An 18,157-nucleotide genomic window follows, 5' to 3' on the forward strand; every position below is an offset into this window, starting at 1 on the left:
ACTTTCTTACATAATTGGAATGGTTATCTTTCTTTCTCCCAAAGGCATCTTTGCTTTACAAAGTATGTGTCCTGTTTCCCAAATATTGGTAAAACTGTTAAGTATGTGGATGTTATGGATGTGAGTAGTATTTTGTCATGTTTGTTTTGTTGATGAACATGATAATAGAGAGCTTGTGACCCCACTGCTTGCACCTATAATAGCACTTGAGCCTAAAGTCTCCATTAATAGATGAATTTGCCATCAACAGTGTCATATGTGCTTGCACCGTAATACACATAGATAGGTTTTGGATTCAATAGACAGCATTAATGCACCGTCTGTTGGGCAAGAGGTGTAGACCACTGCTGATCTTCCCCTTACTCGCTGGATAATGACGTTGAAAACTCCTTCTACTACCATGATTCATATTGGCCATATCTGGATTGAGTGCAACTACATTAGCAAGAATTACTCTCAGCTGATGGGACAGAGAAGAGACAACTGTCGAAGAATGAAGGAAGGATTATATTCAGTATACTGTGACTTAAAGTTGATGTGATTCAAAGTATGCACGAAAGTCAATTGAAAATGGATGGAAAGTCAGAAACTTTTTCTTCACTCTGCAGGGAGACAGGGATTGCAACAGACATGCAAAAACGGTGTTGTTCAATATATGTTTGGTCACTGCAAGTCATGGAACATGTGAAATATTAATAATGTTTGTATGTCGTATCTCACAGTATTCTTCCTTAATGTTTCAACCACTGTCCATAAAAATCTCCTATCGATTGATGGTTGCACAGAATCACACTTGTGAAATAATATGGATGGGATATAACAGGATGAATAAAATGTTTGACAGTGGAAGAGACATGAAGAATTAAGTGATTTTCTGAACAAAAATTGTATTTGAGGAGATTGGTAGCCCTAGTATTGTCGTAAGAGGAAGTTAGACCTACCTCTGCTCTTTTTTTCCCAGTGTTACTGCATTTCCATAGGAATAAACATGTGCGCAAACAGCGATTATGTGTTAATATAAAATTGCAGCTCTCGTGATGACAGTCGGAGCAGTACAGATAGTGGCCTGGGTAGCAGCAGCAGTAGCCGTAGCAGCTGGCTGTCTTCTTCCTCACAGTCCGAGGACTCTTCTAGCAGCAGTAGCAGTGGGTCCTCATCAAGGTGATGCTATACACAGACATCCACACTGTCAGCATTCTTAGATCAGTTGATATTCCTGCCTTTTATTTTGTAGTTTATGTCTTTCTGTGGTAGTCAGTACTGTGTTAAATTCAGCCCTGTAGTATCTAGCTGACGCTTTCTTATCTCACTTATTTTTTGTATCTCGGTACACAATCTCTCCTGTAATTATAGGTAGATTATTGAACAGCCTGTATTCCTCAGTTTGAATGCTGTTTGTTTTTAGTTACCCCTGTAAGTTTTATACTAGTATTTAGTGAAACTGCCAATATACTGTTCCCTTGTAGCTTCTTGAAAATACAGTAGTTCTCTTATTGCACATCACAAGACACTGTAACAGTCAGTGTAGTTTATACTAAATGATCAAGTATGAGTAAAGACTCTGAAATTTCACAATGAATTTTTCACTTTCTAATTCTGTGTGACATTTTCAGTTCAATTTATGTTTTCTTTGAATTATGTATCATTACTGCTTACATTTAAAAAATATACATCACTTATTATTTTCTGAAATGTGACGTGAGTGTCTATATGTTTTTTTAAAAAAGGATATTTTTTGAGTGAGCTGTGTATGTTCTGCATGCTATTCCTCTGTGTTAGCAGCTTTGATGTTTAAAATTTTGGTATTGTCTACTGTGTGACATTGTTATTAACAGTAATGTTTATTCTGTTTTGTTTACAGAGTTTGCTGGTTGTAAACTAACATTAATTCATTTATATAAGGTAACATCTGTTTTCAATACATTTCTGTTTATTGCCATTTGTTATCTTGTTTCAATGACAATACGCTTTTGTAAATTTTTAGTGTGTAAAACACAACAATTAATGTATATTTAGTGATGCTGCACTGTTTAGATGTTCGTTCTCCTGCCTTTGACAGTTTAGGTCAAGGATTAAGTTCAGAAATAGATGATGGTTTTATAACCTATACCTTTTTGCATACACATCATCTTGTCAAGACAATGCTGAAAATAGAAACCCTGAAAATCAATTGTCCAGTCATGTTTAATTAGACTTTAAGCACATTGTCTGGAACATAAAAGTGTGTCTCAAACTTCCATCATTTGTAGTTGTTTTAGTTTGTGGCAGTTGATGAAAATTTAGTGAAAAAAGACAGTATGACTGGGGAAAGCTGATGAGAGTAGCACCATTACACTTTCCACCATCAATGGTAACTTATGTTGCTGTATCGAAGTCAGACTGCATAACATGACATGAATCTCGCCCTTTATTCATATTATTGGGAGAGATGCTTCCATTCTTCCCTAATTTTGTTGTAGTACCAAATGATGAGCTGTAAATTTGACATGCTTGTGATTTATGAAATTATTTATAGTCAGGAAAAATTTTATAACTGATAGCATATTCTTGTGTCAAAATTCATGTTGTAACAATTCTTCAGTCACATGCCTCTCACGTACACAAAGATACATTTACAGTATAAACTTGTACTTGTATATGAAGAGCAGTTGCATTGATGTTGTAGGAAGGGCAAAACGTTTTTGAATGTAGCATTTGTTGCCCTCATTCATGTATGTCCATGTGCAGGAGGATTGGATGGGGGAGAAAGATTTATGAGACAGCCAGGTACAAATTATGATACTGGCAACAAATTTTCTCAGTTTCAAATTCACTTAGAAACAGCTCTGGCACAGCAATATTTGAAACCGATGAGTGTAAATGAACTTCTTGTTATTAACACATTACATTTATTTTCTGTATTCCTGGCTGTATGAGAATGTAAAAATTTCATGAGTAGGGTGTGTGTCACTAGTTGTCATTTTTTTCTGGCCATTTACGCCATTTAAAGCAAAACATAATTCCCTTTCTTTTTTCCCCTCTCAGTGCGCAACATATGTATTTACAGAGATTGACCTACATGAATGGCTGGCAAAATATTTCAGATTTGGGGCTTCGAGGCCTGCCTCCTCCTGGACATCAACACCAGATTTAGGAAATTTGAAAGATGACACAACAGCTGATATTGCAACATCATTCAGTTTCACATTACCTAGGCGGAAACCACAGCCTCAACCTCAAGATACTGGGCAAGGTATGCGTTTCATAGTGATAGTTTATTAATTATTTTGCAGCTATATTTATAACATTTCATTGCATATGAAGCTACAGAATAAACATGTAACCATATAATAAAAGGGAAAAAGTTTACTTATTAAATAATAAGTTTCTCACAGTTGTTGACACACGTAGGGGAACCATATTTTATAAATCTATTACTGATTATGATTATCCCTACATCACAGTTGTATTTTGTTTTTAGATGACAGTTCGTATTTTGGATGGAATGCATATTTATTTTCTTGTTAAGAGACTCATGCCCTTTGATCCAAATAACAGTGAGAATAGAGTTTCATCATAGTTCCACAAATACTGAAGTTTCCATTTCAAAAGTTGCTGTATAGGCTTCTCACACATTCTTTTGCACTTTCTTATGCAGCCGAGACTGAACAAAGGCCTCTTAATATTGTTTAAAATGGTAGGGCCACACCAGAAACTCAGTGCATGCATTAACATTTACAGTCAGTTGTATGTCCAAATGACTTCACTGACAACAAGAACATTGTTTTTATTCTGTCATTTCAACTGTGAATGCCCATTTAAGCCATCAGTTAATTATTTACTTGAATGTAGCATAGCCAACTGCGCAAATTATAAGGAATACTAAAAATACGGAAAAGGAGAAAAATCAGCCTTTTTTTTTGTGTAGGAGTGAGAAAAGTATTCAAAATTACATTGCGTGAAGTGAATATCTAAATGCACTCTCAGTTCTGGAAAATACAATATTTTAACATTTATCAACTCCATCTTCAAGGCAATTCTGATTACTCTTTCCTTACAACTTTGTATTCCCTGTGCTGAGACTTTGTATCTCTTTGCAGCTATTTTTTATAATTGTCAGAGATCCAGCACATAACTCACACAAATAAATCTGTGACAATTTATGAAAATGTTAGTTGTTACTCACCATACAGCGGAGATGCTGAGTTGCAAATAGGCACAACAAAAAGGCTCTCAAACAAAACTTTCAGCGTTCATCAGAATAGACAAAACACACACACACACACACACACACACACACAATCATAGTCTCTGGCTGCCAAGGCCAGACTCATTATTCCATCTTGGATTTTCCATTGTTTGACAAATAAATCTGTGTTATCTGTACATAACAGAAAATAATACATATATAAGTAACAAAAAATTATTTGTCAATATTTAATGTCATTTTAACCACGTGTAAAATAACCTCTTATACATTTGCTCTGTATATAAGCTGCTCCTTCAGATACATTTTTCATTGGTGTGTATCTCTTTTTGTGCCGTACTTCTTTGTGGGAGATTTGGGGAGGGAGGGCATTTGTTCCTTTATTGTTCAATAGTGGCGCATGCTGTGAGTAATACTGCTATAAATTATGCTTCTCACTAAGTTGGCGGTTCAACAGAAAATGTTTTCTTGTTATCCTTAAAAAAGAAGAAAAAATAAACCATATGAAAATAAAATATCAGAAATTATTCAGACTGCAGTGAATGTGGACTGAGTGACCACATCTACCAACTGACCACACTCTGACAGAGCTGAAGCAAAATGAGAATTGACTTAATGCTGAGATTTTCGAGTAACAGGTGTCATGAAGAGTGAAACAAAACAAGTAATATGCGGGACACAGTATCAAATTTGAATATGTTGCTCACATATGGAAGTCTCTCTCTAGAACTCAGGTCGTGTGAGAGACACCAAGTTATAGGCTACACAAGGAAAGAAATTCAGATTTCAGTCAGTGCACCCTGTCTTGAATTTTATGTCCTTTCTCTTTCCTGTCTTTCTCCTTGATTAAAGGTGAAGCTGTGGCTGTGAAAGCTCAAAGCTGTGTCAGAATAATCATCCTACTGCATTAGTCACAACATTTTGGTTAAATAAGCACAATTATTTAATCTAAGTGTGATTTATTTCATCAAATTGCAGTCTCAGCAAGATATGCAGTAAGGTTTTTTAATTATTGAATGTAATAAATAGCCTTAAAATGTGTTAAAAAAATTCCCTGAAACTTATAACATTTCCAAATATTGTTATCATGACTGCCATTTAGAGCTTGGATACAAGCTCCTTCCTTTAAATGTGTGTAATCAGGTAATCTACAATTTAAACTCTAATATAAATTTTTTAAAACATACATATAAATTTTACTTAAAGTGAATGATGCTGCTTATGATTTATCTGCATGAAATGCAATGTGCACTCACCCATGGTAACTGCCACAAATATTCTGTGTGTTCAGAGGTTAACATAGTCAAGCGATACATGAGTATCTGTAAAATTCATTCAATCTGTCAGTGTTAGACTGTGCAGACTGTAAGCATATTCAAAGAAGAGATGTGCAAGCAATTTTGTGTCTTGGATCTAATGGCTCTTTCTGTGCGAAAAGATTGGTATGTAAGTAAAAATGTGTCAGTATTGAGATTGTCATGAAATATTAAAGTGTGTAATAACTTTCAGTGCTATAATAACATTTTGGCTAACAAAAGTAATTTTTGTGATTGAGATCTTAATTGATGACCTTGCTTTCTAACATGTTTGTGTAGCTAACTGTAGCAGAACCAATGCTTGTAGAAATGTTGCACCAAACTGTAAGCCACTGGTTGCTTTTCTGTGTACCTTATGTGTATTTTTATTTCACTTTGAAACTTGTTGCTCAGATGTAAATAGTGGGCATTTTGCAGTATTTATTATACACTTTTTTGGGATTTTTGGAATACAGCATAGGGCAGTTGGAAACAGCTAGTAATGATATATATTATCAGACATTTATTCCTGGTCACATTAGTTTCATGTGTTGTGGTTGTGATGTGGTGTAATGCCATGTTATTGTCACTTTAAATATCCGATTGGAGTAACTTCAACAATGTGACTTCAAATATGTTCCATACAATTTTTCATTAGAATTGACTATGAATTATATTTGTGGCAGTGGCTTAGAGTTTTCTCATTTTAATGTATCAGTGTATGTTTCCTGTACCACTATTATGTGTTATGACTTGTAAGTTCTGATGACGGTAGCTTGTTGAATATTGGAACTGATGTAATTGTGTAGCACAATAATAATATTTAATGTAATATTATTTTGATCACCACCAAGATTTCCATTAATATATGTAGAGTAGATTCACAAATATTTTGTTGTTACTTTTTTCACATTTGATAAAACTCTCCTGTCTATGAACAATTAATTTGTAATGAATAAATTTTCTTCTCACAGGTAGTGTTAGTACAACAAATTTTCCTTTGAATTACATAATTCCCTTGGCAATTAATTTTAACCTATTATGAAGTTTTGTAATTATGTCTTGTAGCATGATATGAAAATCAACCAGAAAGTGAGTTCTTGAAGTGCTTGGCATATATTCTGTTGGTGTATAGTTGTCAAACAAAATTTACCATATGAGTTGGTAACCAGCATTTACAGTTTCTTTCATTTATTATTGCTGTAGAGAACATGAAGAATTTCTTCAAATCAAAGTCAGTGATCAACAATCAAAACATACTAATCTACTCCCATGTACTAATTTAAAACTACTCTGAAAATACATAAATATTCACAAGAACATGGTTGTTGGAATATTTAAAATGGAAAAGTGAGTGTTTCATGGGAAAGTGACTTTACTTCAATACATGCAATTCAAATTGATGGAATATTGAGACAAAAGAAGAATGTGAGAATTGTGAAGGAAAGAAGTTTTAAATGTTCCTTTTCTGGAGTGGCAAGGGCCAACATTGCTGTCCCTGCAAATCTGTCTGTTCTCCTTCCTGATGAAATTATCAGTCTTCTTTCTTCTCCTGCTCTGTTTTGCAGGAATGAGTTGTATTGACCTTGTTTGCTCTACATGGAAACTTCATCTGGAAAATTATATGCAAATGCAAAGTGGATGAAGTAGATTCATGTTGAAAATGTATCTTCTCTTTTCAGCCAATTTCTTGCCTACTGTCTTCAGGTATGACATAAAAAACTATTGACCATTCGTATAATAAATAAATGGAAAAAATATCTTTTTCCACAGCTTTACACACTTTTGAACAATATATGTATAATAGCCAAGGAGTTTAATTTCTCTGTCAACACCAATTTTATTTGTACTGTGATCAATGATGATGTCTGACTTTATGATTTTTTCCTGTTATTTCTTCCTTGGCTCTCATCACAGGAATTGTTATGCCAGTAGCTTTATCTTTTGTGGAACTATTTTCCATTCTGAGTTTTACTTTGCTGTCAACAGGTGTTCTTTTCTTTTCGAAACAGTCGGCTTTTTTCCACCATTTTGAAGAGAGCTGTCAAACCTTGCATGTTTTCATTACTATTCCCACTCCAAGAACTTTATTTTCCCACAGCACATCCAAAAGTAACGAGCTGTTGTAATAGTAAAGGTATAATCAATCAGAGGTTGATATGAACTTGACAGTAGTTTACTAAGCATGGTCCTATTGGAGATGTTATATCTTTACCTTCCTCCAAACTTTGAACTGACGTACCCAACCAGTTATAAGGGGACCTACTGTTTAATGTGGGCTCTGGACCAATTTGCAGCTTGAAGTTTTTAATAGTAACAAACAGTGTCACACATGAAGGAAGTGATAAGTAACAGATAAGAGTCCTAGGACAGTCTGGGTGATGATCCTAGACCATAGAATACATGGTTTAGTGCTTCACCACATAGTGGCTATCCAACTGAATGATAATGTCATTTGTGAACATAAAAATACTTGTAAAATAATCTCTCTAAACGTCCCTAGATACTAAATTCAACAATCTCTGCTGGGCATGTACACACATCACTGTTTAGCATTATCCTGTTGCTGAATCACACAGAGCTCGCACTTTCATACTATATTTGTTTTTTCATATGTGTGCTAAAACCAATGCTGCCATGAAAAGAACATATTGTCTTAAATATTGTAGGATTCATGCTAGGTCGAAAACTACTTTTAAATTTACTTATGAAGAAATCAAAGAAAGGACCACCTTATGAATTGGGTCACAGTGAGACATGTGCCATTGTTATTTAGATGTAACATGGACAATGTAGCACCAAACTTATCATGACTCTGTACTTCACTCACAAATGCTGGAAGGAAAAACAAGTCTGTTGACCAATAATCTTTGAATTTTGCCAATTACTTAAGCAAAATAATATTGAAAATCTAGTACATTTGTAAGTACCACTCATACCATGTACAGTTTTTTTCGTTTTCTTTTTAGATTGTCTTTACATTTTATTATAGCAATTGTATCACCAGGGTGTCAGTTTGTTCCTTCCTTAAGTTTCAGATCATGCAGCCTTAAAGATGCGATGAAAATAGTCAAACTCCTCTGACATCTGAAAAATGGGAGGTTGCACTCATGGCAGTTTTGACCAATTGTCTATCTCCAATCAATCTTGCTCACTTGTGTGCGCATGACCAGGTACTTCAGATGGTGACTAAAGATCTGTACTGTTGTCTGAATAGAGAGAATAATGCTCACATCAGTACACAGGAGATACAGATGGAAGCACTGGTCACAATACAAAATGCGGGAATGAACTACTTGCTTCATAGACAACCAAAATGCAAACATACCTGAATCATAATTATAGATTCATGTGGAAAGTAGGAATCTTCTCATTCTGTGTATTGTATTTCTAACTGGAGACTTATGTATAATGTATCCATTATTTTCACTTCTGCCTGCTACACACCATTTCTATCCATTTGATGTATGAGTATTGTGCTGTAAATGTCAAGTTTGTCATGTAGTTTACTACCGATGTCCTGAGGTTTGTTTCAATATTCAGTTGCTGATTGTCTTAAGAGTGTCAGTTCCAACATTCTTTAGCTGTCCACATGATCTTCCATGTCTCCGTTGACAACAGTGAGGACACAGTGGCATTTGGTTTCAGGGGAGGGTGTTGTCATATATTCCTTACCTGGTGATTATTTGGCCAAAGAATTCATCTCCTTCAGTTCATATCAGATCAAGATGCACACTGCAGGTTTTATTCTTTTATCTAAAGTAACAGCAGGCATTGAGCACAGATATTTGAGTACTTGGCCACACAATTCTCACTGGTTCACAGAATACAGATGTAGATGTAAAATCTGAGAACAACAGTGTCATGCAAAATTGTTTGAAATGTCTGGGAACTGGAATGTAATATTGTAATTGTAAAATATCAGTTTCCATTAATCACTTATCATCCTCTTCTTCAAATGGGTCTGTCACTTTTGATGACCACATGCTTTAGTCTTCACTGTGAATATCACTCATCTTGAATTTTATGTTAGCAACCACTTCAAGAACCAATAATTCAGATATTGCTTTTTTCATATTAGTTCTTAATCTTTCAGATTTGATTGTGGATATCTGCTACTGTCATATTCTGTTCACAAATAAAATAAATCATTCTCCAAACATCACATGTGGCACCTGTTGCAACTCATACGCAGCTCATCTAATCTGTATGGCATATATATGTAGCTAAAACAATTGCCTTTGTGTCCCACATCCAGAGAATTACAATCAGCTGATAATGTTTCCATGATTCACCAATATGACTTACTTTCTGGATGACCTGTCATATAATTCCGGATTTTCATATTGTAGTTTGAAAAATTTTACCCTAAAATAACATAAGTAGTAACGCAGTAGACACATATGTAGGGAAGAGGACGTTCATTGATCCTTTATTTCTGGGAGACAAAATTGCATCTGCTCATGACAGATCGAGCATCATCAGCAGCATCGGCCACTTATTACTTTCGTCGGCACACTAGTGACCTGTCACATTTATTAGACCTGAGTAATCACAGCAGCAGTCCAGCTCCACCTGAACCTGTCAAGCAGCAGAAGTCTACTCCATCCCCATCCAGAGCCCAGCAGAATGAAGAGCGGGAAAACATTAATAAACAGAGGAGACTGAAGATACAGTCACTGAAAGAGGTCCACTCTGTAGATGCACCAACAAATCCAGAAGTGGAATTCATTATACAGGTACAGTGATATCTATACATACATACATACATACATACATACATACAGTAATCCTTGTTCCATAGATCATGAATATGATATTTTGTAATGATGTGGAACATGTCACTTTAACATAAGTTTTCTTTGCATGAAATAATTAATTAATAATTTTTTTACAGTTACTACATCATATCCAAGAATTTATCTATTGAGTAGGAGGACTTGTCATTTAGAAATTATTTTAATTTGCTTTTAAATGTTGGTTGGCTATCTGTCAGACTTTTAATACTATGTGGCAAATGACCAAAGATTTTTCTCGCATTGTATCTCACCCCTTTCTGTACCAAAGTGAGCTTTAATCCAGAATAATGAAGATCATCCATTCTTCTAGTGTTGTAGCTATGCACTTCACTGTTATTTTTGATTTGGGTGGTTTATTAATGACAAATTTCATAAGTGAATATATGTATTGCGAAGGTACTGTGAATATCCCAAATTCCTTAAATAAATGTCTGTGAGGTGATCTTCGGTGGGCTCCAGCTATTATTCTGATTACAAGCTTTTGTGCAATGAATACTTTTTCTCTTAATGATGAATTGCCCCAAAATATGATGCCATATGGAAGCAGTGAATGAAAATAGTCATAGTAGGCTAATTTACTGATGTGTTCATCACCAACATTTGGAATAACCCTAATAGCATAAGTAGCTGAATCTAACTGTTACAGCAGATCATCGATGTGCTTCTTCCAATTCAATTTCTCATCAATGCACACGCCCAGAAATTTTGAGTATTCTGATTAGCAACAGATTTCTGTTCATAGTCTATATTTATCAATGGTGTTATAATGTACAGAATTGTATAAACTGTGTTTTCTCAAAATTTAGTGAGAGTCCATTTGCAAAGAACCACTTAATAATTTTCTGAAGTACATTATTTGCAAGTTCCTCAGCTGATTCTTGCTTGTTGGTGTGATTGCTATACTTGTATCATCAGCAAAAAGAACTAGCTTTGCATCTTCATGAATATAGAGTGGCAAGTCATTAATATTTATTAAGAAGAATAAGGGACCAAAGAATGAACCCTGTGGGACACCATTCATGATACCTCCCCAGTTAGAGGACTCTGCTGGTTTTTGCAGACTATCTTTACTGTTAATTTCAACCTTCTGGATTCTTCCTGTTAAATATGGATTAAACCATTTATGTACTGTCCCACTCATACCACAATACTTAAGCTTATCTAGAAGAATTTCACAATTCACACAATCAAAAACCTTGGAGAGATCACAAAATATCCCAATGGGTGATATTCAGTGATCCAATGCATTTAATGTTTTATCAGTGAAAGCATATATAACATTTTCTGTTGAAAAGCGTCATTTTTACAAATATGTGATGGTACTCTTGAATACATTACTTTTTCAAGAATTTTGGATAAAGCTGTCAGAAGTGACATTGGGCAGTAGTTGTTAGCATCAGATCTATCCCCTTTTTAATTGAATGGTTTAAACACAGCGTATTTCAGTCTGTCGGGAAAAATGCTCTTTGTCAGTGAGCTACTACATATGTGGCTGAGAATCCTACTTATTTGTTGGGGACAAGCTTTTAGTACTCTGTTGGAAATGCCATCAATTCCATGTGAGTTTTTCTTATGAGTGAATTTATTATTTTCCTAATTTAAGTAGGAGAGGTGGATTGAATTTCAGTTTTATCAAATTGCATAGGTGCTGCCTCTTCCATATACTGCCTTGCATTTTCTAATGAATGGGTGGACCCTATTTTCTCTACAATGAGTATTAAAAATGTTTTCTACTTCTGACTTCTTGTTAACAAACTTTTCATTGTGTTTGATAGAAATACAGTCTTCTTGTGCTCTCGGTTGCCCTGTTTCCCTTTCAACAATATTCCAAATTGTTTTAATTTTATTGTCAGATGTGCTAATCTCAGACATAATGCACATACTTCTAGACTTTTTAACAACATTTCTTAATACAGTGCAGTAGTTTTTATAATGTTTCACTGTTTCGGGATCATTACTTGTGGTAGCTATAAGATACATTTCCCTTTTCTGTTTACAAGATATTTTTATCCCTTTAGTAAGCCATGGCTTTTTACATGGTTTCTTACAATTATATTTCACTGTTTTTTTAGGGAATCTGTTTTCAAATATACTCACAAAGGTATCATAAAATAGGTTAAATTTTAAATTAGCACCATGTTCCCTGTACACCTCATCCCAGTCTAACTGTTGCAAGTTTTCCCTAAAATTTTGAACTGTTAAACTGTTAACTGAACGCACTATTTTGGAGGACTGTTTTGTATTACTCTATGGAGCTATTTCATATGCTGTAACTAGCTGTGCATCACAATCAGATATATATATATATATATATATATATATATATATATATATATATATATATATATATATATATATATATATATATATATATATATAAAAAAAGAAAGATGATGAGACTTACCAAACAAAAGCGCTGGCAGGTCGATAGACACACAAACAAACACAAATATACACACAAAATTCAAGCTTTCGCAACAAACTGTTGCCTCATCAGGAAAGAGGGAAGGAGAGGGAAAGACGAAAGGATGTGGGTTTTAAGGGAGAGGGTAAGGAGTCATTCCAATCCCGGGAGCGGAAAGACTTACCTTAGGGGGAAAAAAGGACAGGTATACACTCGCACACACACACATATCCATCCACACATACAGACACAAGCCCTATATATATATATATATAACAGAGGGAAACATTCCACGTGGAAAAAATATATCTAAAAAGAAAGATGATGAGACTTACCAAACAAAAGCGCTGGCAGGTCGATAGACACACAAACAAACACAAATATACACACAAAATTCAAGCTTTCGCAACAAACTGTTGCCTCATCAGGAAAGAGGGAAGGAGAGGGAAAGACGAAAGGATGTGGGTTTTAAGGGAGAGGGTAAGGAGTCATTCCAATCCCGGGAGCGGAAAGACTTACCTTAGGGGGAAAAAAGGACAGGTATACACTCACACACACACACATATCCATCCACACATACAGACACAAGCAGGATGTGGGTTTTAAGGGAGAGGGTAAGGAGTCATTCCAATCCCGGGAGTGGAAAGACTTACCTTAGGGGGAAAAAAGGACAGGTATACACTCGCACACACACACATATCCATCCACACATACAGACACAAGCAGACATATTTAAAGACAAAGAGTTTGGGCAGAGATGTCAGTCGAGGTGGAAGAGTAGAGGCAAAGAAGTTGTTGAGAGACAGGTGAGGTATGAGTGGCGGCAACTTGAAATTAGAAATTGAAATTAGCGGAGATTGAGGCCTGGCGGATAACGAGAAGAGAGGATATACTGAAGGGCAAGTTCCCATCTCCGGAGTTCGGATAGGTTGGTGTTGGTGGGAAGTATCCAGATAACCCGGACGGTGTAACACTGTGCCAAGATGTGCTGGCTGTGCACCAAGGCATGTTTAGCCACAGGGTGATCCTCATTACCAACAAACACTGTCTGCCTGTGTCCATTCATGCGAATGGACAGTTTGTTGCTGGTCATTCCCACATAGAATGCATCACAGTGTAGGCAGGTCAGTTGGTAAATCACGTGGGTGCTTTCACACGTGGCTCTGCCTTTGATCGTGTACACCTTCCGGGTTACAGGACTGGAGTAGGTGGTGGTGGGAGGGTGCATGGGACAGGTTTTGCACCGGGGGCGGTTACAAGGATAGGAGCCAGAGGGTAGGGAAGGTGGTTTGGGGATTTCATAGGGATGAACTAACAGGTTACGAAGGTTAGGTGGACGGCGGAAAGACACTCTTGGCGGAGTGGGGAGGATTTCATGAAGGATGGATCTCATTTGAGGGCAGGATTTGAGGAAGTCGTATCCCTGCTGGAGAGCCACATTCAGAGTCTGGTCCAGTCCCGGAAAGTATCCTGTCACAAGTGGGGCACTTTTGTGGTTCTTCTGTGGCGGATTTTGGGTTTGAGGGGATGAGGAAGTGGCTCTGGTTATTTGCTTCTGTACCAGGCTGGGAGGGTAGTTGCGGGATGAGAAAGCTGTTGTCAGGTTGTTGGTGTAATGTTTCAGGGATTCCGGACTGGAGCAGATTCGTTTGCCACGAAGACCTAGGCTGTAGGGAAGGGACCGTTTGATGTGGAATGGGTGGCAGCTGTCATAATGGAGGTACTGTTGCTTGTTGGTGGGTTTGATGTGGACGGACGTGTGAAGTTGGCCATTGGACAGGTGGAGGTCAACGTCAAGGAAAGTGGCATGGGATTTGGAGTAGGACCGGGTGAATCTGATGGAACCAAAGGAGTTGAGGTTGGAGAGGAAATTCTGGAGTTCTTCTTCACTGTGAGTCCAGATCATGAAGATGTCATCAATAAATCTGTACCAAACTTTGGGTTGGCAGACCTGGGTAACCAAGAAGGCTTCCTCTAAGCGACCCATGAATAGGTTGGCGTACGAGGGGGCCATCCTGGTACCCATGGCTGTTCCCTGTAATTGTTGGTATGTCTGGCCTTCAAAAGTGAAGAAGTTGTGGGTCAGGATGAAGCTGGTTAAGGTAATGAGGAAAGAGGTTTTAGGTAGGGTGGCAGGTGATCGGCGTGAAAGGAAATGCTCCATTGCAGCGAGGCCCTGGACGTGCGGAATATTTGTGTATAAGGAAGTGGCATCAATGGTTACAAGGATGGTTTCCGGGGGTAACAGATTGGGTAAGGATTCCAGGCGTTCAAGGAAGTGGTTGGTGTCTTTGATGAAGGATGGGAGACTGCATGTAATGGGTTGAAGGTGTTGATCTACGTAGGCAGAGATACGTTCTGTGGGGGCTTGGTAACCAGCTACAATGGGGCGGCCGGGATGATTGGGTTTGTGGATTTTAGGAAGAAGGTAGAAGGTTGGGGTGCGGGGTGTCGGTGGGGTCAGGAGGTTGATGGAGTCAGGTGAAAGGTTTTGCAGGGGGCCTAAGGTTCTGAGGATTCCTTGAAGCTCCGCCTGGACATCGGGAATGGGGTTACCTTGGCAAACTTTGTATGTGGTGTTGTCTGAAAGCTGACGCAGTCCCTCAGCCACATACTCCCGACGATCAAGTACCACGGTCGTGGAACCCTTGTCCGCCGGAAGAATGACGATGGATCGGTCAGCCTTCAGATCACGGATAGCCTGGGCTTCAGCAGTGGTGATGTTGGGTGTAGGATTAAGGTTTTTTAAGAAGGATTGAGATGCAAGGCTGGAAGTCAGAAATTCCTGGAAGGTTTGGAGAGGGTGATTTTGAGGAAGAGGAGGTGGGTCCCGCTGTGACGGAGGACGGAACTGTTCCAGGCAGGGTTCAATTTGGATGGTGTCTTGGGGAGTTGGATCATTAGGAGTAGGATTAGGATCATTTTTCTTCGTGGCAAAGTGATATTTCCAGCAGAGAGTACGGGTGTAGGACAGTAAATCTTTGACGAGGGCTGTTTGGTTGAATCTGGGAGTGGGGCTGAAGGTGAGGCCTTTGGATAGGACAGAGGTTTCGGATTGGGAGAGAGGTTTGGAGGAAAGGTTAACTACTGAATTAGGGTGTTGTGGTTCCAGATTGTGTTGAAAGGAATTTTGAGGTTTTGGAGGGAGTGGAGCTGGAAGTGGGAGATTGAGTAGATGGGAGAGACTGGGTTTGTGTGCAATGAGAGGTGGTTGAGGTTTGCTGGAAAGGTTGTGAAGGGTGAGTGAGTTGCCTTTCCGGAGGTGGGAAACCAGGAGATTGGATAGTTTTTTGAGGTGGAGGGTGGCATGCTGTTCTAATTTATGGTTGGCCTGTAGGAGGATGCTCTGAACAGCCGGTGTGGATGTGGGAGAGGAAAGATTAAGGACTTTTATTAAGGATAGGAGTTGACGGGTGTGTTCATTGGCTGAGTTGGTGTGTAGGTGAAGGATTAGGTGGGTGAGGGCAATGGATTGTTCAGTTTGGAACTGGTATAGGGACTGATGGAAGGAAGGGTTGCAGCCAGAGATGGGAACTTTAAGTGTGAGGCCTTTGGGGGTAATGCCAAATGTCAGACCAGCCTGAGAAAATAGAATATGGGAGCGTAATCTGGCTAGGGCGAAGGCATGTCTGCGGAGGGAATGTAAATAAAACTTAATGGGGTCGTTGTGGGGGTGTTGTGCGGGTGACATGGTACTAGAAGGTCGAAAGTGTAACGTGAGGCTGAAATGAAAATGAATGTAAAAATATGTGGGGAGAGATAAAGGTGAAGTAGAAATCAAATGGAGATCTGGTGTGAAAAGAGGCGAAAAGGGGTTGGTTGGAGCTGGGTTATGTTGATCCTGTGGTGAAATAGTGTAGGTAGAAAACGATGTGCATAAAGGTTAGGTGGTTGTGTTGCCGCCAAAACACGTTAAAGGGTGGAGAAATTCGGGAAAGTTTCGAAAAAACTACGTGAGGATGTATTAAAAGTAGTGGTATGGTGGTGGCAGATTATGGAAATGAGGCTAACAATTGTCTGGTGGAGAAATAATAACGTTAAAACCTGTGGGAAGCGGCTAAAAATGATCGGTTATGTGAAAAAACGGAAATCGAAATAAAGCAAAAGTTATTAAAACTAGCCGGAAAGGTTGTTTAATAGCTGAAAGGAACTGTTTGTGAACTAGGAACGGTGGATTTTATAGCAGTAGCGGAAGAAAAAATCTTTTGTTATGGTTTGGAAGTGGGTTACGTATTATTACGTATTGTTGAGTATATATCGGCGGGATAAAATTGTATAGTGGATTACGGTAAAAAGGAGAAGGTGAATACAAAGGGAAACTACTGGCAAAAACAGAAGGAGGAAATAAGACGACAGAAAAGATTTCGAAATGTAACAGTGACAATAACAAACGTCATTGTTGGGTTCAAATTAATGATATGAATATAACAGAGGGAAACATTCCACGTGGAAAAAATATATCTAAAAAGAAAGATGATGAGACTTACCAAACAAAAGCGCTGGCAGGTCGATAGACACACAAACAAACACAAATATACACACAAAATTCAAGCTTTCGCAACAAACTGTTGCCTCATCAGGAAAGAGGGAAGGAGAGGGAAAGACGAAAGGATGTGGGTTTTAAGGGAGAGGGTAAGGAGTCATTCCAATCCCGGGAGCGGAAAGACTTACCTTAGGGGGAAAAAAGGACAGGTATACACTCGCACACACACACATATCCATCCACACATACAGACACAAGCAGACATATTTAAAGACAAAGAGTTTGGGCAGAGATGTCAGTCGAGGTGGAAGAGTAGAGGCAAAGAAGTTGTTGAGAGACAGGTGAGGTATGAGTGGCGGCAACTTGAAATTAGAAATTGAAATTAGCGGAGATTGAGGCCTGGCGGATAACGAGAAGAGAGGATATACTGAAGGGCAAGTTCCCATCTCCGGAGTTCGGATAGGTTGGTGTTGGTGGGAAGTATCCAGATAACCCGGACGGTGTAACACTGTGCCAAGATGTGCTGGCTGTGCACCAAGGCATGTTTAGCCACAGGGTGATCCTCATTACCAACAAACACTGTCTGCCTGTGTCCATTCATGCGAATGGACAGTTTGTTGCTGGTCATTCCCACATAGAATGCATCACAGTGTAGGCAGGTCAGTTGGTAAATCACGTGGGTGCTTTCACACGTGGCTCTGCCTTTGATCGTGTACACCTTCCGGGTTACAGGACTGGAGTAGGTGGTGGTGGGAGGGTGCATGGGACAGGTTTTGCACCGGGGGCGGTTACAAGGATAGGAGCCAGAGGGTAGGGAAGGTGGTTTGGGGATTTCATAGGGATGAACTAACAGGTTACGAAGGTTAGGTGGACGGCGGAAAGACACTCTTGGCGGAGTGGGGAGGATTTCATGAAGGATGGATCTCATTTGAGGGCAGGATTTGAGGAAGTCGTATCCCTGCTGGAGAGCCACATTCAGAGTCTGGTCCA

At 38.3% G+C, this 18,157-nt stretch overlaps 1 protein-coding gene across 1 annotated transcript in view; it reads left to right on the forward strand.

The window, feature by feature from the left end:
• Positions 1-18,157, forward strand: part of LOC126237483 (uncharacterized) — a 461,878-nt gene that overhangs the window by 205,814 nt on the left and 237,907 nt on the right. The window contains exons 4-6 of the mRNA XM_049947630.1: positions 1,030-1,161; positions 3,084-3,232; positions 9,952-10,220. Coding sequence (XP_049803587.1) covers positions 1,030-1,161; positions 3,084-3,232; positions 9,952-10,220 — 550 coding nt within the window. The remainder of the gene's footprint in view (positions 1-1,029; positions 1,162-3,083; positions 3,233-9,951; positions 10,221-18,157) is intronic.

The sequence above is a fragment of the Schistocerca nitens genome, chromosome 2 (assembly GCF_023898315.1).
Source record: "Schistocerca nitens isolate TAMUIC-IGC-003100 chromosome 2, iqSchNite1.1, whole genome shotgun sequence".
NCBI classification, from domain to species: Eukaryota; Metazoa; Arthropoda; class Insecta; order Orthoptera; family Acrididae; genus Schistocerca; species Schistocerca nitens.